This window comes from Bos indicus x Bos taurus, chromosome 19, assembly GCF_003369695.1.
Source record: "Bos indicus x Bos taurus breed Angus x Brahman F1 hybrid chromosome 19, Bos_hybrid_MaternalHap_v2.0, whole genome shotgun sequence".
Lineage (NCBI taxonomy): Eukaryota > Metazoa > Chordata > Mammalia > Artiodactyla > Bovidae > Bos > Bos indicus x Bos taurus.
Window position 1 is genome coordinate 48,790,213 of NC_040094.1, and position 23,648 is coordinate 48,813,860.

General features: G+C 44.7%; 1 protein-coding gene across 10 annotated transcripts in view; it reads left to right on the plus strand.

The window, feature by feature from the left end:
* Positions 1–23,648, plus strand: part of TANC2 (tetratricopeptide repeat, ankyrin repeat and coiled-coil containing 2) — a 363,890-nt gene that overhangs the window by 330,063 nt on the left and 10,179 nt on the right. For 8 of the 10 annotated variants that reach the window (XM_027517571.1, XM_027517574.1, XM_027517575.1 and 5 more), the window contains 9 exons: positions 639–824; positions 3,044–3,137; positions 10,789–10,922; positions 11,881–12,004; positions 17,506–17,681; positions 18,171–18,303; positions 18,846–18,875; positions 19,699–19,790; positions 21,632–21,778. In XM_027517571.1, the coding sequence (XP_027373372.1) occupies positions 639–824; positions 3,044–3,137; positions 10,789–10,922; positions 11,881–12,004; positions 17,506–17,681; positions 18,171–18,303; positions 18,846–18,875; positions 19,699–19,790; positions 21,632–21,778 (1,116 nt within the window). The remainder of the gene's footprint in view (positions 1–638; positions 825–3,043; positions 3,138–10,788; positions 10,923–11,880; positions 12,005–17,505; positions 17,682–18,170; positions 18,304–18,845; positions 18,876–19,698; positions 19,791–21,631; positions 21,779–23,648) is intronic. The other 2 variants (XM_027517573.1, XM_027517577.1) reach the window with 1 other exon arrangement.

The window sequence follows — 23,648 nt, forward strand, 5'->3', positions numbered from 1 at the left end:
CAGCCTAAACCTGTAACCAACACCACAACTGTAAAACTGCTGCTGGAACGTAGTCTAGCATTAAGTTCCAAGTCCCTCCAGCCATTTTGGCCAAATAGTCGCGATTCCACCCTCCCGTTGGAAGAAAGAAGTGGCATCTGCCAGAGCTTAGTGGTTAACTGTGTGATTCATGATATGAGATACTTTGCTTCTTTGGAACACCAAAAAATTTAAGCTTCAAGATGTTTTTCTTCCCTTTCATGATTTCAAAGACAGTGTTTTGTGCCAGTACAGCTTATAAGCCTTTCAGATTTGAGTCTGAAAAGACCTATTTGAGGACAAAGGAAAGTGTACATCAGGAAAGCAAAGCTGAAGTTTGGGGTCGTTTGGGGCATATTTTTGGTTTCTTTTGATGTGAAAACAAAAGCCTGACGTTATACAAAGAGAGTCTCCCCAGAGGAGCATCTACCAGAGTTGTAGCTCAGTGAAGATCTAGCCTGAGTAAGAGAATATCACCTGAATTTTCTCAGCAAGTGGTCCAAGGAATATGGGAGAGGGTGAATCTTCGTGGTGCAGACCTGTGCAGTGAGAGGATGAAACAAGAACTTGGGAGACAGCCCCAGGCTTTTTCACACAGGTTTCTCTGTCCCCTCCCGCAGGTGGATCACTTAGATAAGAATGGGCAGTGCGCCCTGGTCCATGCCGCACTCCGAGGTCATCTGGAGGTCGTCAAGTTTCTCATTCAGTGTGACTGGACGATGGCGGGCCAGCAGCAGGGGGTGTTTAAGAAGAGCCACGCCATCCAGCAAGCCCTCATCGCTGCAGCCAGCATGGGTTACACTGAGGTAAGAAAGCAGCCAGTAAGGCTTGGGTTGTTGTTGTTTTTTTTTTTCAAGCTATGTCTTGAAGGAAACCAGGGAAAAAATAGTTGCATTATTACAAAATTGCCAGGTTAATATGAAGTAGCTTTTTGGTCATTGGTCTGAGAAATAGGGAGATGCCAGGGTACCTAGAATGATGTTGGAAAGGACCTTGGGAATTATCTAATCTGATTCCTCCTCATCTTCCACCCCTATTTAACAATGACACTGGGCTGGTGGGGGCGGGGGGTTATTCCTTGACCTTTGTTCACACGGGTGGGTGGAGTGGAATAGGGAGTTGGAATATCAGAAGGACCAGGTTTGAAGCTCAGCTTTCCTCCACGTTGGCTCTGGGCTCTGGGCAATGTAACTCATCTCTTAGAACCTTAGTCTCCCACCAGTATAGAGAGGCTTTCTAATAAATTCTTTTTTATAAGGTTGATATGAAAGGTGCTTTGTAAACTGTTAAACACTGTGCAGATGGTATTTTTGCCAAGTTATTTATTAATAAAAGTAATGTAGTGGCACAATATGTAGAATTGGTAGTGTGCTAGGAAATGTTTAACAACCAGCCTTGGAGAGGGGAGTAGAGAGCAGTAGGAATGTTTTGTGTGTGTGTGTGTGTGTGTGTGTGTGTGTACAAACAGACTTAAATTTATTATAAATTTACTGATATAAAAAAACATGTCACACACAGTTTACAAATAATAATGAATTGTGTAATACTCTTAATTGAATGCTTTTGTCAATTTTTGCTAAATTTATATCCACACCCAACCCTGTGGTTACAACTCAACCGTGGTTTGATAAATGCCACTACCCGTTTGCTCTTTTCCCAATAATTTTGTCTTTAAATCTGGTGTGTGATTCACTGTCAAACTACATTTTGCCCTCATACAAATTATATTCATTAAACTGGAACCTCTTTGAGCTTTTGCACTAAATCAAATCCTGATCTGCAGAATTTGCCAATTTCCAGAGTATAGAGTTTGAGCAAACTCCAGGAGATAGTGAAAGACAGGGAAGCCTGGCATGCTGCAGTCCATGGGGTCACAAAGCGTGAGACACGATTTAGCAACTGAACAACAGCAGCAAATACCCCCACCATGACTGATTTCAAGCTACCAACACTGAACACAGAGTTTCAAAGAGATGCACAGGAGTACACCTTTATGTAAAACTGCCACCATGCAGACACAGTCAATATAAATAACCTCATGAGCATACATAATAGTAAAATGTAATTTAATAATTAGGAAGTTATGAGGTTTTATATTTTAACCTATTGATGTAATTTCTTTCATTATTATTTAATTTTTTTTTTTTTTCTCTGCTGCTTGGTTTGTGGGATCTTAGTTCCCTGACCAGGGATCAAACCTGGGCCCTGGCAATGAGAGCAGAGTCTTAACCACCGGGCCACCAGGGAATTCCCATCATTGCTATTTAATTGTTTTTAAATCCCTCCCTGTTATTTAGTTTTTAATAAACATCTTTGTTTAACAACCAGCTTGCAAAACTCCGAAAATTCAAGAGTCAGCTCTCACTAGCCAGGACGAGCTGGTTCACACTGCATGGGATGCTTCAGTGAGACAGCCACCTCTTCCACTGACCTGATATGTCCCCAAGGGAATATTAAGTAAAATTGGAACTTTGACTATCTGTGGAAGGTTGTTTAGCGCTCCTGATAGTCAGAGTCCTGAAAACAAAGCTGTCACTTGGCTTTGCTGTTAGCAGACATTCTCCTTTTACGGTCCCCAAACAGTCCTTGTAATTCCAAGAGGGAAAAAAAAGAAGATAACAGCTCTACTCTGAAAAAGTACAGGCCCTCAGTTTTCTCCATATTTATTTTCTGGTTTTTGCTTATTGATTTTTTTTTCTGTTAGTTTTATTTTTTTTCTGGTAGTTTTATTAGGAGGGAGAAGGATTGCTTTTTTTTTAACTCAAATGTGATAAATATGTATTTTTTTAAAATCACGGGCTGTATAAGTTAATTGCATTCAAGGGAAACATGTAGACTGTACCTGGAGAATGCATGCTCATCTTGGCAGCTTTGCATTTTTTTGTGAGGACAAATTGTTCTGATTCCTGTGGTGTGCAAGAGGGTGGCCCTGGGTTATCCAGATATCTCCCAAACCTCACAGGTTCACAGTATCAGTGTATAGTTTTCCACCTGAACTTCGAGCTGACACAACTTCTTGTTTCAGATTGTCTCCTACCTACTTGATCTTCCAGAAAAAGATGAAGAGGAGGTGGAGCGAGCACAGATCAACAGCTTTGACAGTCTCTGGGGAGAGACAGGTACCTCTCGTGGACAGCTCTTTCTTCTCTCATGAATGTCCTGTGTGTGTGTGGAGACACTCTGTGTCTCACTCCCCGGTGTTTTCTCTGCCAGGTCTTTGGCAGTCTCTCTGTCTTATGGCTGTTGTACTGGAGACCAATTCAGCCAAAGTAAAAAGTCAGGCAGTTTCCTTCTTTCAATCCTCTCTCCCTTTGGATGCACCATGCCATTAGCCCTAGAGTCTTCTTTCAAACAAAACTTTCCCTGCTCTTGTTTCCAAATATTTTAAAAGACTGAAAGTTTCCTTCCAGTGTGCCAAACCAGAACAGAAAATAGTTGTGGACTTTATGTATGTGTGTGAGAGAGAGAGAGATCCTTGTAGTAGTTAGGAATAAATATTTCCCCTGTAGTTAGAAACCAAGAAGTTGAATTTTTATCGACACCTCCAGCTTAATGAACCAAATGGTACCATGGTAAAGTGAGTGGTACCTGACATGATTAAATTGATATGTCATGAGAACAGTTGGCATCAGGATGCAAAATGAAGGCCCTGCCCGCTGTAGGTTACAGCCCTGCGTAGTCTCTCTCCGTCTGTAGCAAAGCTGTTTCTATAGTGCTTGGTATTACTCCATAAACAGAAGCATCTTCCTTGTGGCCTTTGCAGGAAATGTTTATTGTCTTTCCCCCAAGTCTAAACTGGAACATCTGGGAAAACATTAGTAACCTTTTCTGTGTTTTTATGAAACCAGGGCAGTGAAAACTGTAGTGTCACCACAGATATGTGTCATATTTGCCAGGAGAAGGAGACCAGCATTGAGATGGCCAATTTAGGGAGGATATTTTACTAAACAAGAAGGGGGATACATTTTGGTTTGGGTCAGAATGTTATTAAAAATCAAAGAAAATGCTTAAATTCACTCCAAATTTATAATTACCTATTGAACTGGGATGTTTCCACAATGGCAAAAATCTTACATGGGTTTCATGGCTTCCTCAACACCGTGTGGAATGGTCCGAAGCTCAGGAATTTGCTTCTCAAACAATCCTTCCCTCTGCAGAGCCAAAGGGAGCAGATGCCAGGCAGCTGCAGCTTAAGTGCCCGTGACAGATTAAAGGAAAATGTGCAGCTGGAAACAGCTGCTGTCTCTGGGGCTCCACCCTGAGGGAAGCCAGAGGACATACTGAGGGGAAGGGGCTGGCCGGGAACAACGGCCGTGGCGTCCTGAGACCCGGAGCTGTGGGAGGGGCGTGAGGGTTCAGGCCCCATCAGTGCAGCCTCCCAGCACAGCGCAGCCGTCCCCCCAGAGTCTCTCGTTCCAAGCCACGCGTGTGTGACCGCTGTGGAGGGCAACAGAAGTAGCGGCCCAGTGGTGCCAGTGGACAGAAATTACAGACTAACAGCCGCCTGCCAATGCAAGAGACGTAAGGGACTTGGCTTCAATCCCTGGGTCGAGACGGTCTCCTGGAGGAAGGCGTGGCAATCCACTCCAGTGTTTCAGCCTGGAAAATCCCATGGACAGAGGAGCCTGGCGGGCTACATGCAGTCCGTGGGGTCGCAGAGTCAGACATGACTGAAGCAGCTTAGCACGCAATCATAGTGATGACTATCACACATATTCTAGTGCTCTCCTTGAAGGAATTCCTTCAAAATGTTCGAAAAGGGTGTGAACTCAGACCTTTTCGGGGGAATTAACCCTGAAATGGAGTTTTAACAAGAAAAATAACTTCTTGGTAAAGGAAATTTAAACCATACTACATCCATTGCCTAAAGTAAAAAAACATACAATTAAAAAAAAAAAACACAACTCTTGTAAAAATTATGAAGAGAGGAAAAAGATCAGTGGTTGCTAGGTGTTGGGGAAAATGGGGAAGGGTGAATAGGTGGAGCACAGAGGATTTGAGGGGCAGTTAAAACACTTCATATGATACTATAAGCGTAGATAATAGGTTATTACACATTTGTCCACACACTCACAGGATGCGCAACACCAAAAGTGAGCCCTAATGCAAACGATGGACTTCACGGTGATCAGGATGCATCAGTGTAGGTTCATCAGTTGTAACAAATGGACAGCTCTGGCTGGGGTGTATACAAATGTGGGGGCAGTGGTGTGTGGGAAATCTCTGTATCTTCCCCTCAGTTTTGCTTAGCCCATTAAACTGCTCTAAAACAACAATAAAAAAGGGTGTGAACTAAGTGGAAGACTTACTTTTATTGATATGAATTTCTTATTAGAGTAAAACTTTATGGCCTCAGGACTTTTAAAATATTTCCTGCATTAAAGTGTGTAATAAAGTTTGTTATATTAATTTTCTTAATATGTACCATATGTCAAGATTGTATAAAAAATTAATTTCATGTCAGTTTGTTTGTGGTCAGAATTGTATTGTGCTTAATTTGATACTTAGATGAGCTAATTTCAGCATTATGAACATAAGATGTTATTTAAATGAGTTAGGGTGAAATGCATTTGTAGTATAATTTATAGAGCTATAAACTTATTTGACTTCAGAAAACTTTCTGAAAAATCATGTCTTCGCTATGTAAGAAATGTCTCTAGAACTCACCACTAACGTGGAGTAGGCTCTAGTTGCTTCTCTGTTGCACACTGTGCTCAGTTGCTCAGTCATGTCTGACCCTTTGTGACCCCATGGATTATAGCCTGCCAGGCTCCTCTGTCCATGGGATTTTACAGGCGAGAGGACTGGAATGGGTTGCCATTCCCTTCTCCAGGGCCTCTTCCCAACCCAGGGATAGAACCAGAGTCTCTTGGCTCTCCTACACTGGCAGGCAGACTCTTTACCACTAGCAGCACTATCTGTAGTGATGGCTTTACTAAGTATCCATGTTTCTTTCTAACTTATAGCACATAATCATTTAAAATTTATGATAACCCATTGAATCGTGTATCCTCCAATGGCAAAATCTTATATGTCTCTCTTATAGAGAGAGTGAAAGTGTGTGACCTGCAGCCAGCTGGTTAGGGTCTTATATCTGCAACCCTGGCCTCAACACACAATATATATTTATACATATTTTCTTAAATATGATGGTCATGATGTTTCCAACAGTTTGTATCATTTACTATATTACTGTATAGCCATTATTTTATGTACCATTCCAAAAAGAAAAGAAAAACGCTCTGCCTATTAAACTGACAGAGTTCTTTATTACCACATCAATTATAAGACACATCCTGACTTCGAGATGTTAAAATGCAGAGGGAAGAAAGTGCCTCTTAGAGTCAGTGAAATATATCCTAGCATACAGTGAAATATTTATTGAGATGTAATTTTTACATATCAGGTTTACTAAAAGCAGGTCACTAGAATATTCTGTTTGTTTTCATCCTACTTTTATGGCCTTTTTGTCCTTCCAAAGAGCGCCTGCCTACATCGAGCGTTCACCGTCTGACTGACCCCCTCCCATCCTGCAGGGTTTTCACAGATTTCTTATAGAAGAAGACCAGCACTTAAGGTGACAAGATTATTCCGTGGTCCCTCCTCTGCTCTGTCTCAACACAAAACCAGCATTAAAAAGCTTCTAGCAACTCTGGAGAACCTGAGCCATCCCATAGCCCAAAAGTAGCAGAAGTTCAAAAAATAAACAAGATGCCCTTAAATCACACCTTCATCATCTTTTATCTAGTTTATTGCAGCTACCTCCTAGCTGATCTGATCTCAGGCCTTACCCTTTTGTGACTTATCTCGCAGACTTCAGCCAAAGTGATATTTCTAAGCCACGGTCTGTGCGTGTCACTCTTCTGGTTACCACCCTTCATTGACCACCTGTAGCTTCAACGTAGCATAAAGAGACTTCCCTGGCGGTCCAGTGGTTAAGACTCCACGCTTCCATTGCAGGGGGCACAGGTTCAATCTGGGGTCAGGGAACTAAGACCCTACATGCCATGCGGTGCAGCCAAAAAAATAAATAAATAACTAGCATTAAAAAAACCAGTCATGATCTCTGGCCTCCTCTGTTGCCCGTCTTCTCCAGCAACAGTAAACGTGCTCTCCACACCTCGGGGCCTTTACACATGCTCGCCCTGTGCCTAGAAAGCTTCTCCATGCCCTTGCCTATAAGCCTCCTGTTTCTCTTTCAGCATCTGGTTCAGATTGTCATCTCTTCCTGGAGACCTTCCCAGATACTCTTGCTCTGTGTCACCTCCAGACAGCCCCCATGGACTTATCTCTTTTGTGCTTATCACACTGTAGAGCAGTATATTTGTTTATTTGTCTCTTATCCTTACGCAACCCTGAGTTCCTTGAGAGCAGACAGGATCTGACAAACAGCTCCGTAAATGCTTACCTAATGAACGTTGTTTTGGATAGCGTGATGTTTATGTCTCCCCCACCACCTCCAGCCCATTGGTCTTACATGATCTGTCTGTGCTGTATTCTTTCAAGGTTGACAAAAGAGAAACAGAAGAACCGTTTGCTCCTCTGCCTTCTATTTAGCATCAGCATTATCCCATCCAAGCAGACTTTGGCTGTTTCCTCAACTCTGAGCTGCATCCTGTCTGTCTCTTCAAACTCCTTAGATGTTTCCCTTTGAAAAAGGACCATTTTGGTCAGATAATCTCATCAGATGCTGGCAAGCCAGGGAACAAATTCCGTTACTGGTCTCTCAGGAAAAGAGATTGGGCTCCCGGCTGTTAATGTTTGCTCTAAGAAGCAGTTTGTTGTTTTACAGAACTGGCTTTGCCTTAATCGTCTCTCTTTCAAAAAGTTTTAACAGTTTCTGATAAGACTCATATAAAAAATCCAGCCAAAGCAACTCCTTGCTCTTGTGTTTTGAAAAGTACAGACTCAATTTTCCATAGTTGTGTTGTTCTGAGATGAAGTTGGCCAGCTGTGTTAATGACCATGTCCAGCTATCAGCAGGAGATTTTTGCCAAATGACATCAGAACTTAAGCAGCAGAGATGATACAAGGAGAAAGGCCGAATGGAACATTCCCTCTCATGTAATGTGTTGTCCAGTGGGTTGAAAGGGGCCAGCCCCAGCAACATGACTCCAGATTAGAGTGGACAGTGTTAAGTTTAATTTTCAGGACAGGCACTGTTTGTGAATTTTCATCTGTGTTCTGTGAGCCATCATCATTGATGAGAGGCTTGATTCCGAAATACTGTCTGTATTTTCTCCAGAGTGCTATAAATTCTTTTGCAAAAAAGAGTGTATTTGCACACGCGTGTGCCACACATTATACAAGACATTGAACGGAGATTTGCTGCAACCCTGCCCCAGCAGCTGCTTTAAACTTGGGAGAGTTAGTAATTTTTCAACCCCCTGTTTTATGTACCAACAAGATGATTCTTATGGTTCCTAACGAGCATTAAAGCCAGTCAAGCTCTTTCTCCACCCCGCCACCCCCTGCTTTACTGAGATATAATTGACATACAACATTATATAAGGGAAAGGTTGAGGGCAGGAGGAGAACGGGGAGACAAAGGATGAAATGGTTGGATGGCATTACCGTCTTAAGAGTGTGAGCAAACTCCAGGAGATAGTGAAGGACAGGGAAGCCTGGCATGCTGCTGTCCATGGGATCACAAAGAGTCAGACACAACTTAGTCACTGAACAACAGTGTACACGACGTGAGGATTGTCAGACTCTTAAGCTACTCTTGTGTTCTGACCCAGGAACTGAAGGTTTTTCTTTTTCCCTCAACTGTTGGAAATGTGAACTTGAGAAAGACAGAATCTCACTTTGATTTAAAGAACAAGAGACAAAACTTCTCTGTCAAGTAAACAGTCAAATCCATCAGTACCTGTAACTCACCTTGGAAATGACCCTCACCTCAGATGGAAGGAAGCCTCTGCCCTTCTGTGAGGAACAGAAGAGAAGTACCTACGTTAAGCATGCCAGAATAAAACAAAAAACACACATCAGACAAGGCCTACATATATCTAGTTTAAGAATGAGCATACCTTCTAAAATAATCACACTTTCTTTCAGACATCCTTCTATCCTTGAGGAAGGAAAAGATTACTCTTTGCAGGTTTGACTTAGAGAAAATAGGTAGTTTTGCATATGAGTCACTTGTGGATAAATTTGGCCAATCTCAAAGACAAAATGCCATAATGTCTGCTTAGATGAAAAAAAAAGTGACCATTTGATTTGAATTTCAATTACTTCCCTGATTAGATCCCAACATTTGCAAACTGAAATCCTGTCTGCACCTGCCAAGTACTATCTTCTTCTGATTTGTCACTGGAGTAGGTGGCCCTTAGAAAGGAAGAGCCTGCTGATCACCACATCAGGTTTTCAAGTCTCAGTGGGAAAAAAGGTCTCCGTCCTCTTTGTTGAAAAGCACAACTCCTGCCATTTTCTGACAACTTTTACCATCCTCCCTACCCTCATCCATTTAAAACACTAGGTGTACACGTTTGAAATCCCTGGTTAGAAAGAGACAAACACATATTTGTTCAAATATGGACTTAGTAGAAGGTATAGGAGAAGGCAATGGCACCCCACTCCAGTACTCTTGCCTGGAAAATCCCATGGACAGAGGAGCCTAGTAGACTGCAGTCCATGGGGTCGAGAAGAGTCGGACATGACTGAGCAACTTCACTTTCATTTTTCACTTTCCTGCATTGGAGAAGGAAATGGCAACCCACTCCAGTGTTCTTGCCTGGAGAATCCCAGGGACGGGGGAGCCTGGTGGGCTGCCATCTCAGGGGTTGCACAGAGTCGGACACGACTGAAACGACTTAGCAGCAGAAGCTATATCTACAGATTCCTCTTACTACTGTTGAAATAGCACTCAAGGGATGAAATAAGCACTCTTCAGATCTTCACTCTATCAGAGGTCATAAACATGGACTGGAGCACAGAAAGAAGAATGTTTATGTTTCTGCCTGCACGCGGAGTGTCCTTTTTCCTCCCTATAGTTGCTTTTTATCTGCGACTCCATTATTCTGTCTTCAGAAGAAAAGAGCCTTTGTCATATTTCTTCTCTCATCTTTAAAACTTACCCTGAACAGTTTTGACCTTCATATAAAAATGGTTGCACATGTACTAGAAACTTCTATCTCAACTGATGAAGAAAAGGAATGAAAACTGGCCTAAAGCTTAGACTGAAGTTTCTTTTTTTTTTTTTTTTTACAGTTTTTTATATATCTTTATTGTAAAAACTCTCTTAAAAGCAATACAGCAAACTGTTATTTAAGAAGTAAGCAAAATTAAGGCTGCCATTTCTGACTTTGGTTCTCTGAATTTAAGGGCCCAGAAGTAGAAATTGGCCCAGAGGTGGTTCCTAGATAATTCTAAAAAAAGCATTCACCTGCAAATACCCTTCTTTCTTTAGTCTTACCCATGCACATACCAGTGAAAGTTTTGTAGCTGGAAGGGGTACCAAAAAAGAGGTAAGTCAAAAGCAGAAGAAAGACAGTCTGGGTAGGATAAATGAAACCAAGTAAGTTTTGGTCAGAGGTGATTTTCCAATAAATTTATTATCATAATTGTCTCCATATATGTAAGCCCTTTTAAATGTGGTTTTATTCATTATTTTTCTTTGAAAACTTCCTTCCTGGCAAGAGTAGCCAGAATCATCATTCTTGAAGGTAAAGTAGCAATTGCATCCATCAGACACAGGTGTGCTGCCCTGCTCCCGGCAGAGGCTGGAGGGGGCGAGCCCCACTGTCCTCACACTGCGCTCTCTACCTTCAGCCCTGACAGCTGCAGCCGGAAGGGGCAAGCTAGAGGTGTGTCGTCTGCTCCTGGAGCAGGGGGCAGCTGTGGCCCAGCCCAACCGCCGGGGAGCCGTGCCCCTCTTCAGCACCGTTCGCCAAGGCCACTGGCAGGTAAGCAAGCTACTTTGAAACTGTGTCAGAAAGTCAGTATGCAGAATCGTCCTGATGATCTGTACTGGATAGAAGGACTGGCTACTTTTGACTGGTTACTTCACAGCATCCACAGGTTCTCTGGCAGGTTCAACAGATGCCTGCCAACCACTTACTTGCAGGAGTCTCTAACTTACAAAAACAAAATGTGGTGTATGTAAATTTGCGAAGAGCCAACTCATTGGAAAAGACTCTGATGCTGGGAAAGATTGAAGGCAGAAGGAGAAGGTGGCAGAGGATGAGATGGTTAGAGAGCATCACTGACTCAGTGGACATGAAGTTGAGCAAACTCTAGGAGATAGTGAAGGACAAGAGGAGCCTGGCATGCTGCAGTCCACGGGGTCACAAAGAGTCAGACACAACTTAGTGACCAAAAAACAACAAATATAAATTCTGTTAATAGGCGATCTTTCCAGATGTTTAAATTCTGGGTAGGACAGAAAAGAAAGCATATTGGTTATAATCTTTGAAAAAAATTCAGTAGTCCTAGGAGCCAAACAGTGCTGAAGAGTTGTGAGAGGCACTTTACTGTGTTCTGTTTGGTGGTAAATATTCACTGCAGGCAGGTTTGCAGCACCTGGAAGTCAGTAAAATGGCCCTGACATAGGTAGTGACTCGTGTTGGTTCTTCCATTAGGGGATTGTTTAGTCTACATCTTGGCCTCTGTTAATCTTGGATTTTTTTTTTTACTTAGTGGCTGAGCCAGACATTTAGAGTGAGTTCTCATTTGGCTCTCCCTAAGAAAGTCAGTGATCAAATCCCATGGTACTAGACCATGCGGAAACTAGAGGAGGTTCTTGCAGTGGCGAGTTTCGCTAGAGGTGATTTGCAGGGAACTCATGTGGTATGGGGGTGGCATGCATGTATCTGCTCAGCATCACTTCCTGGCTCATCCATCCCCCCTTCTCTGCCCCTGCAGATCGTTGATCTTTTACTTACTCACGGAGCTGATGTCAACATGGCGGACAAGCAAGGCCGTACTCCCCTAATGATGGCAGCTTCTGAAGGCCACCTGGGAACTGTGGACTTTCTCCTTGCTCAAGGTCAGTCCTAGGATGCCAGAGCTTGATGGTCAGTACCCATCAAAACCCAAAGCTCGTGATTTCCAGGGATGGATTCCAAGAGGTGTTAAGAATGAGTATTCTTAATCCACTTGATTAGAAAGTGAAAGTCTCTCCTCTATTCTCTTCGAAATTCTGATGTTCTAATTCTAACATGGTGCCTTTCTAATTCTGACATTCTCTATTTCTTTATGGCTTGAGGGATTTTTGGTATCCTAATCAAATTTACATGGTGTAAGTTCTTTAATTCAAATCAGTGCTCTCCCAACTTTGAAGTTTTTAATATGCACTCAATAAATGTTTATCTTCCAGAGACTGTATTTTGACTTTAACTTTATCAATTCTTTTGTCAGCCTGCACAACTAATATTTTTCTTGTATCCAAAGGAAGCAAATGAAGTTTGAACAATTGTTGACCGAGGGACCCTATTTGAGGAATCAGGGTATTAATATTATCCTCCTATTGTAATAAATTCCCTTTAACATTTACCAGCATTCACATATTCCTGGTGAATGAGAGGTGAGTTAAAGGAGATTGTGGTCACACCATCCAGAGCATTCCAGGCTCCCCTCAAGGGTTGTGACCTGATCACCTCTACAGACCGGTGATAGTGATGCGGGAACCTCTGTAGTAGAAAAGCTCCAGTCGCTGACTCTGCAGTGCCACCTAGTGGAGCTTGAGTGTTTCAGTGAAGCAGGAGGTCGTGTGACTGTGACCAGCCTTGACTCCTATCCCAGTGAGCCTCCCCTATGAGTAAACTGGATCTGATCATCCATCATTCATAATTAATATCCACAAGTGCATACGCTTCAAGGAGGGCAAGCTCCTGAAAATCATGCCCAGGCCGGAGCTTCTGAAGGGTAGTTGATGTGGGAAGAAGGCAAGGTTTGTTCTCAGATTTCAAATTACAGCTCAGTCAGAGACTTACTGGATCTTTAGCTCTCACCCCCAAAGATGTGTCTTCACTACCTCGGACTCACAAAAGTGGGTTCGAGTCAGAGAACTGTCTTCCCCATGTGCAAAGTGGGTCTTGCTTCCCTAGTACAAACCACCAGACCAGCCTGGTTTCACAGTATCTATCCTTCATTCAGAAAACAAAGATCATGGCATCCGGTCCCATCACTCCATGGCAAATAGATGGAGAAACAGTGGAAACAGTGGCAGACTTTATTTTGGGGGGCTCCAAAATCACTGCAGATGGTGACTGCAGCCATGAAATTAAAAGATGCTTGCTCCTTGGAAGAAAAGTTATGACCAACCTAGACAGCATATTAAAAAGCAGAGACATTACTTTGCCAACAAAGGTCTGTCTAGTCAAGGCTATGGTTTTTCCAGTAGTGGAAAAACCATACAATATTGTGTTGGTTTCTGCCACACATCGACATCTTGAATGGATGTGAGAGTTGAACTATAAAGAAAGCTGAGCGCCAAAGAATTGATGCTTTTGAACTGTGGTGTTAGAGAAGACTCTTGAGAGTCCCTTGAACTACAAGGAGATCCAACCAGTCCATCCTAAAGGAAACCAGTCCTGAATGTTCATTGGAAGGACTGATATTGAAGCTGAAACTCCAATACTTTGGCCACCTCATGCAAAGAGCTGACTCATTTGAAAAGACCCTGATCCTGGGAAACATTGAAGGCAGGAGGAGAAGGGGTCAACAGAGGGTGAGATGGTTGGATGGCATCACCGACTCAATGACTCAATGGACATGAGTTTGAGTAATCTCCGGGAGTTGGTGATGGACAGGGAGGCCTGGCGGGCTGCAGTCTATGGGGTCGCCAAGAGTCAGACACAACTGAGTGACTGAACTGAACTGACTGATCCTTCATTCTGCTGACATGGGTGTTGGGGAGCAAGGGGGGATATCCCTAGATGCTCAGGATAAGACATGGCAGTAGTAAATGTCCCAGAACAACCCAAGTCTGCTGGAAAAGGGAGGACCCTTCACCACAGATAAGCGGTAGATGACTGCACAGGGTCTGCCGCACACCCATAGAAGCAGCTCATCAGATGTCGATGTATGGCAGAAACCAACACAATATTGTAAAGCAATTATCCTTCGACTAAAAATAAATAATGTTTTTTAAAAAGAAGATCATCAGACACAGATTTCAGAGAGTTGTCCTCCTTCACTGCAGGCATTCTGATCTCCATACTATTTCGTTCTTTCACATTTAAATCAGAGACTTTCTCTCAATCAACGAATTCTACAGATGTATATTTAGCCTACATTATTTGCAAAACACTGTGCTAGGAACTGTGATCTTTTTTTAATTAATACACTATAATCCGTGTCTTCAAAGGGTCTGTAATCTGGCAAGGAGGGGATGAAACAAAGATAAGTAACTGCCTTAAAAAGCAGATAATCCTGAGTGTGCTGATAAAGGTATTTGAGTTAGAACAGGACAGACTTTGAAATTTGAGTAGGAAAAATGTTCTGTATTCAGGGAGGGGATATAATGTAAATGAAAGATCAGAGAAGAGAAGCAGGTACACAGCAAGACTGGGGAAATACGCAAGTTGTCCAGTAATGTACATGAGGACTGTTGGAAACGTACATGGAAAGAAGTTGAAAAAGAAGAGACTGGGGCTTCCCTGGTGGCTCAGTGGTAAAGAATCCGAATCTGCCTACCAAGGCAGGAGACGTGAGTTTGATCGCTGATCCAAAAGGATCCCACATACTGAGGAACATCTGAGCCCACGCGCCACAACTATTAAGCCTGCACTCTAGAGTCCAGAAGCTGCAGCTAGTGAAAGCCTGCCTGCCCTAGAGCCCGTGTTCAGCAACAAGAGAAGCCACCACAGTGAGAAGCCTGAGCACTGCAGCCAGAGAGGAGCCCCCGCTCTCCACGACGAGAGGAAAGCCTGCACAGCAACAGAGGGCACAGCCAAAAGTACATAATAAGTAAGGAAAGGAACGGATTAAAAGAGTTTGGACTTCTCTGAAGGCAGTAGGGAGCCTTTCAAGATTGTTTTAAAAGGGAATCAATCAATGCCAGAGTTGTGCTTTAAAAAAAAATTTGGCAGTAGTATGAATAGTTGAGTTGATGAAGAGATGATAGTGGACCTGGGGATCAATTAGGAAACCATGTCATTGAATAGATAAGAGGTGAGGCCAAATCCAGATGCAGTGGCAGTTAGCATAGAACAGGAGGGCCAAGTGATTGATCATATGTAGGACATATGGATAGATGAGTTGACAAGAACTCCACAGAGTTCTAAAATTGAGACTTGGTTTGGGATGGACCTCTCAATTCAGTTGAGTTCCGTCACTCAGTCATGTCCCATTCTTTGCAACACCATCAACCGCAGCACACCAGGCCTCCCTGTCCATCACCAACTCCCAGAGTCCACCCAAACCAATGTCCATCGAGTCGGTGATGCCATCCAACCATCTCATCCTCTGTCGTCCCCTTCTCCTCCTGCCCTCAATCTTCCCCAGCATCAGGGTCTTTTCAGATGAGTCAGCTCTTCACATCAGCTGGCCAAAGTATTGGAGTTTCAGCTTTAACATCAGTCCACACACTGCTGTATTTAAAACTGATAACTAACACAGTCCTACTGTGTAGCACTTGGAACTCTGTTCAATGTTACGTGGCATCCTGGATGGGAGAGGAGTTTGGGGGAGAATGGATACATGCGTATGTATGGCTGAGTCCCTTTGCTGTCCATCTGAAACTATCATGACATTGTTAATCAGCTATACTCCAATATAAAAATTTTTTAAGTTTTAAAATAAGTAAATGTTTGGGAGAACTGCGATTCTATTAACTTCTGGGAGAAGGAAAGAGAGAAGAATAAGGTTTCAAATAGAATTTTCAGAGTAAATTGAATACTATGTTTTTTATATGTATCTCCTTTTCTTAAATTCCAGCTTCCCTCATCTTCGTAAAAATCAGTTTATCTGTAATATACATCCAGAACCTTCTTATTCTGCTTATTCACTGGAGACTCTGTCCAGGAAATTTATAGATGCTGCATCTGAGAAACCTCCTTAGATTCTGTCCCATATTCAAATTCACTCCGTGTTAGAATCAGCATTTGAGTCGCAAACTAGAGGACCCAGGACATGGATGACTCTCCTCAGGGTTAGGAATATGGTACCATCCAGCCCTTCATACTGTCACGGGAAGCCAGAATCTGGTTATCTGACACAGAGGGGATAGGCCACATGACTGCCGAGGAGCTCCAGAGCCTGGCTGTGGCAGGTCCTGAGCTTAATCTGACATCCGAATCAGATCGGACATCTGAATCTGACATCCAGCGAGGAGGCAGCCTGAAAAGCGTACTGTGTGTGCAGTAAGTTGATCTCATTTTGTTAGTGAGCATGACACACCAACTGTGTGCAAAGAGTCACCTGAGGTACTCTTCAAAACCCACAAGGGAGTGACAGGCTCTTTGCCACCCAAGAGCTGACAACCTAGGCTAAGGACCAAATGTAGATTGAATTTTCGACCAATTACAAAACCGAGTGTCAAGTATGCTTGCTCCTAGAGAAACACTGAAGGGAAGAAGATGCAGAATATAAAACAGGCAAAGCGAGTGGGGATGGAATTGTTGAAGGCTGACTAGTTTAATTAAACTCCTAGTTCCCTTCCTGGCCTGGCCCAGCCTCTTCCCTTGAGTCCATTCCCCTCCCACTCTAAGGAAGGAGAAGGTGGCCTGGTGCTATCATCAATGTTCTGAGCTCATTATTCTATGAGAATCTCTCAAGGAGTTTATACTATTAAAAATGAAAGACTTTTGCTGAGTTCAGAAAACATTCCCTGAGAATTTATTACATATAAGTGGCATACATTAAAAAAAAAAAAGATGAGTAACAATAAGGTGACGTGTGTCAGGCAGATTCAAGATGAGGTAACAGTGAGCAGGAGAGGCCTCTTGGAGACAGGGAGGTTTGCGATGGTTTCTAGAGAATGGGGGAAGTGAGGCAAGTCCCATATGGGGAAAGAAAAGGTGTCCACATGTGGGACCCACATAACCGGAAGTGAGGGTACAGGAACACTTGCGGGGGATTCTCAAGGTGGGGAGCACATCCATTTTGGCCAAAGTAGAGGATTCTCACAGGGGAGTAGTAAGCTTCGGGATGCAGAACCTAGGATGCCCAGAGAATGGGACTTTTCTACTGACCACTCATGGCAGCAGTTTTGTTAACAGCTTTATTAAAAGGGAACACACCAGAAGCAGAAGCTGTGCTTTGGCCGAATATACACCTTAAGTGGCTCAGTGGTAAAAAATCTGCCTGCAATTCTGGAGACTTAGGTTGGGAAGATCCCCTGGAGGAGGGCATGTCAACCCACTCTAGTATTCTTACCTGGAGAATTCCATGGACAGAGGAGCCTGGCGGGCTACAGGCCACGGGGTCACAAAGAGTCGGACACAGCTGAGCACACACGCACGCCTTGACACCCGGCTTCCGCTCCTGCTGTGACTGCTCCCTTTGTTCCTGTTTCCTCAGCCCTGTGGTGTGCTTGCTCTGTAGGTGCCTCCATTGCTCTCATGGACAAAGAAGGACTGACCGCCCTCAGCTGGGCTTGTCTGAAGGGTCATCTCTCGGTGGTCCGTTCTCTGGTGGATAACGGGGCTGCCACCGACCACGCCGATAAGAACGGCCGCACCCCGCTGGATCTAGCCGCTTTCTACGGCGACGCTGAGGTGGTGAGTGCCTTTAACCAGCCCCCAGGGTGGGAGGAGGAGGGAAGGCTCTCAATCCACAGTGTTGTCTGGGGTTGATGATTCCTGATATAAAGTTCTCAGATCTATACTTGATTGAGCTCAGGAATATTCCAAACATGACTGAAAACCAGGAACAGGGGTCTGGCCCTGGAATACCAGCGCTGTCCTGCCTGGTTCACACCTGTGCTGTGCTCAGTGGCTTCAGTCGGGTCTGACTGTACGACCCCATGGGCTGTATCCCGCCAGGCTCCTCTGTCCGTGGGATTTCCCAGGCAAGAATGCTGGACGGGATTACCATTTCCTCCTCTGGAGGATCTTTCTGACCCAGGGGTCAAACCCATGTCTCCTGCATCGGCAGGCGGGTTCTTTCCAGCTGTACAACCCTGGGTTCACACCAGCAGTTAACTACAGGGCAGGCAGCAGCTGGAGGCCTCACACCTGGGTTGACCGTGCTACTTGATCATGTCCTAGGTCCAGTTCCTGGTGGATCACGGGGCCATGATCGAGCACGTGGACTACAGTGGAATGCGCCCTCTGGACAGGGCTGTGGGGTGCCGGAACACTTCTGTTGTTGTCACCCTTCTGAAGAAAGGAGCCAAGATAGGTAGGAGAAAGGAGGAAGGTGCTGGCCATCTGTGCCCAGCGGCCAGACTGGCCCAGTGGTCTGGCTGCCCTGGGCGTTCAGCGTGAACGTGTATAGTCTCCCCTCTGCCCGGCCCAGTTATTATCTGAGTGAACAGAAAGACTCTTGGCCCAGAGAAGAGCCCTGATCTACACTACCCTTTGTCCAAAGCCACGTGGTTATCTGCCATGCGAGTCGCCTTAGCCAGGAGGCTGCTCTGACCTTAAGTGCATCTCAGCGCTGTTGCCTCGGCAGCAGCCCCGCCCTGTGAGCATCCTGGATCCCTGTGATGCCGCGAGCCTTCGCTTTGCCCTGCTCTGTATGTGCTTCGGACCCTCGGGTCCCTGCGGCTGCTGCCCCTCCGCTGCCCCTCCCACGGACCCGTAGACGAGGGTTGGCTGATGTGCTGGCTTTTTTGCTGCCTGCCTCTCACTGCTGCTTTTTCCTTCTTTTTTTTTTTTTTTCACCTTCATCCATTTTTTTTTTCCTCTCCTACAACTTTTTGTTTTCTCCTTTCTTTGAAGGTTGTCAGACGTTACCGAGTCGCCCACGAGGTATATTTCACCGCTGTCAGCATCAGGCGTGGTCTGATGGCTTGGTCAGCTTTGCCTTCTCCTCTTTGATTTAGCCTGCATGAGTCCCCAACACCTCTAATCTTTTAATTTACTTCACCTTAAAAGAAGATATTTTTTTAAAATGACTGTTGTAGAGAATAACTTGAACTTTTGATAACTAACCCAGAAAAGCTTAGTTGGTAAATAGTTCAGGCATCTGTAAACTAATCGAGTTAACCTTTTCTTTCTCTTTGTGGGTAGAGTGGTCCTCTGTCACGATGGCTTGTTTCACACTGAAACAGTTCAGTGTGAATCCCAGGGGTCCTATTCAGTACTTACAAATTAAGGGAGCCTTTAGAAGTGTTCATGGTTTCCCTTCTGCAAAGTACATGCTTAAAAATTAAAGAGACTGAACAGCTGGGGGTTTTGAGTCCCAGATTACCCAAAATAAATTACCCTTTTTGGATTTTTTAAAATCTTACAGTGACATTTAATGTAAACCCTTTTCTCCCAAGTTCCTTATTTAAAGTAACGCCAGACTAAGCATCGCCTGCCTGAATACAACATGCAGGCTCTGCTGCCCTCCGATGGTGCAGACTCTGACCGTTCAGAGATTCTTATTTTAAGGTGAATACAAATCCAACGCGGCTTCTTGGCAGTGGGAGGCGCTGAGACACTCCCAGTTTTAAAAGACGAGGCCAGTGTTGTGGAGCAAGTTGTTCTCTCAGCAGAAATCCCCCCCCAGGGTGTTTTTTTCACCTAGCTTCCTACCACCCTTACATTGTATGAGTTTTTTACCCATCATGCATCCTGTACACTACAGGTCCAGCCACATGGGCGATGGCCACCTCCAAACCAGACATCATGATCATCCTGCTGAGCAAGCTGATGGAAGAGGGGGACATGTTTTATAAGGTGAGGGGAAGAAGGAGGTTTCTCCCGATGGCCGCTGACTCTGCCCTGCACGTAGACTTCACCAGAGTCTTGGTAGGGTTCTAGAGTCATCAGGAGAGTGCCATCCCTCAGTGGAGGGCTCATAAGCTGAGGATCCCAGACTTTTGCTTTCTCAACGTGGGCCTACATGTGCCCACAGCTGATCAACCTAAAGACCTGGTTTTTACCTGGTCACTGATAGGTGGTGCCATAGATTCTACATGGAATCTGTTTATCAGAGCCTGGAAACCATGGGACAGGGAGAAGAAAAATAGGTACTGCAGGCAAGAGGCATTGATGTTAGCATTTATGTTTACTATATGTGTAGATTTAAAAGTCTGTAGTAATAATAGCTTATTGGCATCCCTGAGTAAGATAAGGAAACTGAGACAAAGAGCAGTTATAGATTTACTTGAAATCATTAGCTGAATGGCAACAAAAAAAGATATGGAGTCTTGTATTCACGATTCAGGCTGAAGGCTCCATACCCTAACACACACAAACTGCCAGGGGCTGTAGGAAGGCCGTTAAGAACTTTCCATGTCAGAGTCATCTCATTGTATGAGGACTAGCTGAACCTTCTCCTCCTGAAGGTAAATACAAATCCAACCCAGCTTTTGGCAGCGGGTGTCACTGAGACATGCCTAGGCCCAGAGAGGAGGAAATGAGTGTGACACACGTTATTTCCGCTTTCTGTAAGGAGTACAGAGCTCCTGTGAGTAGAGTTGTATTTCCTGAGGACCATTGTGTGAAAGCTTGATAATCTAGGTCCCTTAGGCTTCTGGGAAACAAGCTCTGGCCCAGTCCTGATTTTACACGACTTCACAGAAGGGCCTCTCTAGGCAGCGTACTCATGGACTTGAGAATGGCCGTGCTGTCAAGAACCTAAGCCCTCTTTATGACATAACTTCTGGCATCCTGAGACAAGGCGTCCTGCCTCCTAATGAGAACAGCCAGAGCTACTCCTGTTCCCACCCAAAATTCTGCCTTGGAAGACTCCAAGTCTGTTCTCAGTGAAAGAGAAAATACAAGCTCAGGATCTCTGGCTGGAGTTACAACTACACAGAAGGAATGGAAGGAATAAAAAGATGAGCTAACAGAATGGGAGATGCCTCCCGCACCATTCTGGGCTCCACTTACAGATTTTTCAGAAGAAAAATGTAAGAAAAGGCCCCTGTGACCTAGGTACCTCAGTGACTCATAGATTTACTTGGAAAATGCCTCCTACCTAGTCAGGTGGAATCACAGATTCTCAGTTTCACATCTCTACCACCACTGCACCCATGCCTCTTCCAAAAACAGAGAAAGACTCACTATTTTATCAGTAGTATTAGGGAAGCAACAGATAGACTCGTTTAGCTCCCACATCCTCTGTGGGGGACAGCATGGCCTTTTCTAGAGGACTGGCAAGGTGAAACAAAAAGAGTTTTCCGGATAGGCCAAAGGTCAAGAAATAGTGATAAACTTGGAGCGATCAGGACTAGGAAATGCTGTGTCCCGGGGAGATTGGGCCAAGAACAGGCTCCTTTGGAATGAATACAGTCAGTCGTTCGGAAATCCAGTTGGGAAGCCGGGGCCCCAGGTCTTTCATTTGCCAAGGCTTTGTGTCTCTGGCTTGTGTCTTGGGAATCTCCCTCACCACGCCTTGCCTGCCAGGCGAGCTCCCAGTGGAAAAGATGGGACCTTGTCCTTGCACCACTGGGGTGGAGCTGGGGAGGGCTAACCCTGAGCGGTAACTGCAGAGAAAGGATGGGAACGGGAGCAGACCTCCTCAGCTGCTCAGCAGACCAACACTGTGTTTTGCCCTCTTGTGCTCCCACTAGAAAGGTAAAGTAAAGGAAGCCGCCCAGCGCTACCAGTATGCCCTGAAGAAGTTCCCTAGAGAAGGGTTTGGTGAGGACTTGAAAACCTTCCGGGAGCTGAAGGTGTCTCTCCTCCTCAACCTCTCTCGATGTCGCAGGAAAATGAACGTAAGTGCCTCTCATCCCAGCTCCTTTCCACAGCCCTGAAAGTTGATGATCCATGTCACGCCCTGGCTTTTAGCAGGCCCCCAAATCCTTGTCTGCCCCCATCTGGAACTTGGTTGTCCTTCACAGAGCACTGACATTTGCGATTTGAAAGAAATCAAGACTTAAGTATTACAATCTGTATCTCAAACTGTAAAAAATGAATTCTGTGGGCGCTTTGTAGCTTTCTGAATTTTCCTGATTCCCACTGAAAGTAATTGGAATATTCATCACCATCCTGCCCTGCCCCCCAAGTCAGGTTTCTGGTCTTTGGGAAAAGGTGAGCGCAGTGGACCCTGGAACTCCCAGCTTCAATTAGATACAATTGTAGTCATTCTCTTCCTTCCTGGGAGACCCCGTCATCATTTAAGGAAGGGCTGAAAAGAGGGCCCAGGACCACGGACTTCAAGGTTTAATGTCTAAGGCTAATCTTAAACTTTCACTTCTTTCCTCATCCTTTTATTCTAGCATGCCAGGTCCCTTCTTGTCACAGAAGGAGTCTCAAAACTCCTCCTGGTCCTTTGGTTCATTAGTTTAGTCCGTAAGTCATGTCCAACTCTTTTGCAACCCCGTGGACTTCAGCCCACCAGGCTCCTCTGTCCATGGGATTTCCCCAGGTGAGAATACTGGAGTGGGTTGCCATTTCCTTCTCCAGGGGATTGTCCTGAGCCAGGGGTCAAACCCACGTCTCCTGAATTGGCAGGTCCACCAGGGAAACCCCTCCTGGTCCTTTATTATCCCCTAAATAGCCCTTGGTTCTTCTTGCCTGCCTCGATACAGCCTGTGATGCCCTCAGCCACTGCCCTCTTGATATGCAGACACTGCTGAGCCAAGAACCCTCTCTCAGATCCTAGGAATAGCCAGGCTCATATCAGGAACCTCTGACATCCACCAGCCTGAGGTCTCAGGTTCCTCAGGAGACAAAAATAATCCTAGCCAACAGGAACGTTTGAATAACAGAATAAAGAACTCAGGTGTCCAGCAGTGACCTTATAGCCTCTGTGGCAAGAGATCTGCTGTCAGCTCCAGAAAAATGACGTTTTGATCATCCATCTAAAAGCTGGCAGTGAAAAGAGCCCTGATAAATAAGCAGACTTGGGTGTCTCCAAGAGCACAGTGATGCCCTAAGAGGCAGAGCTTCTCTAGGTGCTGAGGAATATGGGGACATGGTGGAGGTTCTGGGGGAAGCGGTGAGGTTCTGACATGAAACAGGAGGCAGAGCCCCGAGGGTCTCCTATAGCTCCAGCTAGTGAGCGTGAGATGAAGCTCCGAAGCCGCCACCGACCTACTGGCCACTTTATGCCTCACAGATACTCTGCTTCTTGAAGAAGTTCTAATCATCCCAGAAATAATGATCATCGCAAAAAAAAAAATTAACAGGTTAGGTTGAAAATAGTAGAGCTGGAAGCAGATGCTATAAGATAGGAGATTTCCTCTTAGGCACCACAGCAGATTGCATGCCAGGCCCACCTGAAATCTGTCAACTTTGGTAGAAAGTTGCCTGTGAACCTTTTTTTTTCATTTTACCTCCACCACAGGGCCTTTGGTCTGCTTTAGGAATCACAAGCTTAACCAGAGGCTACTGTGTTGTCCTGTGGCTTTGATATTAAGGAGGAGAAAACCTTCCCTTCAGTGTGTAAGGGTGTCTTGAAAATGATGGCTTTGTTGCCATGCTTCCTGTTCCCCGGGCTTCTTAAGACCAGTGAAACCATGTTCCTCCAGGGAACCTCAGTGATCGAGAGATGAGGTGACAGCAGAGACCCCAGTCACAGCCCGGCTTCTCTCTCGTTTCAAAATTGTTTTTTAAACTTTAAACGTTTCCTAAGCAAGGAAC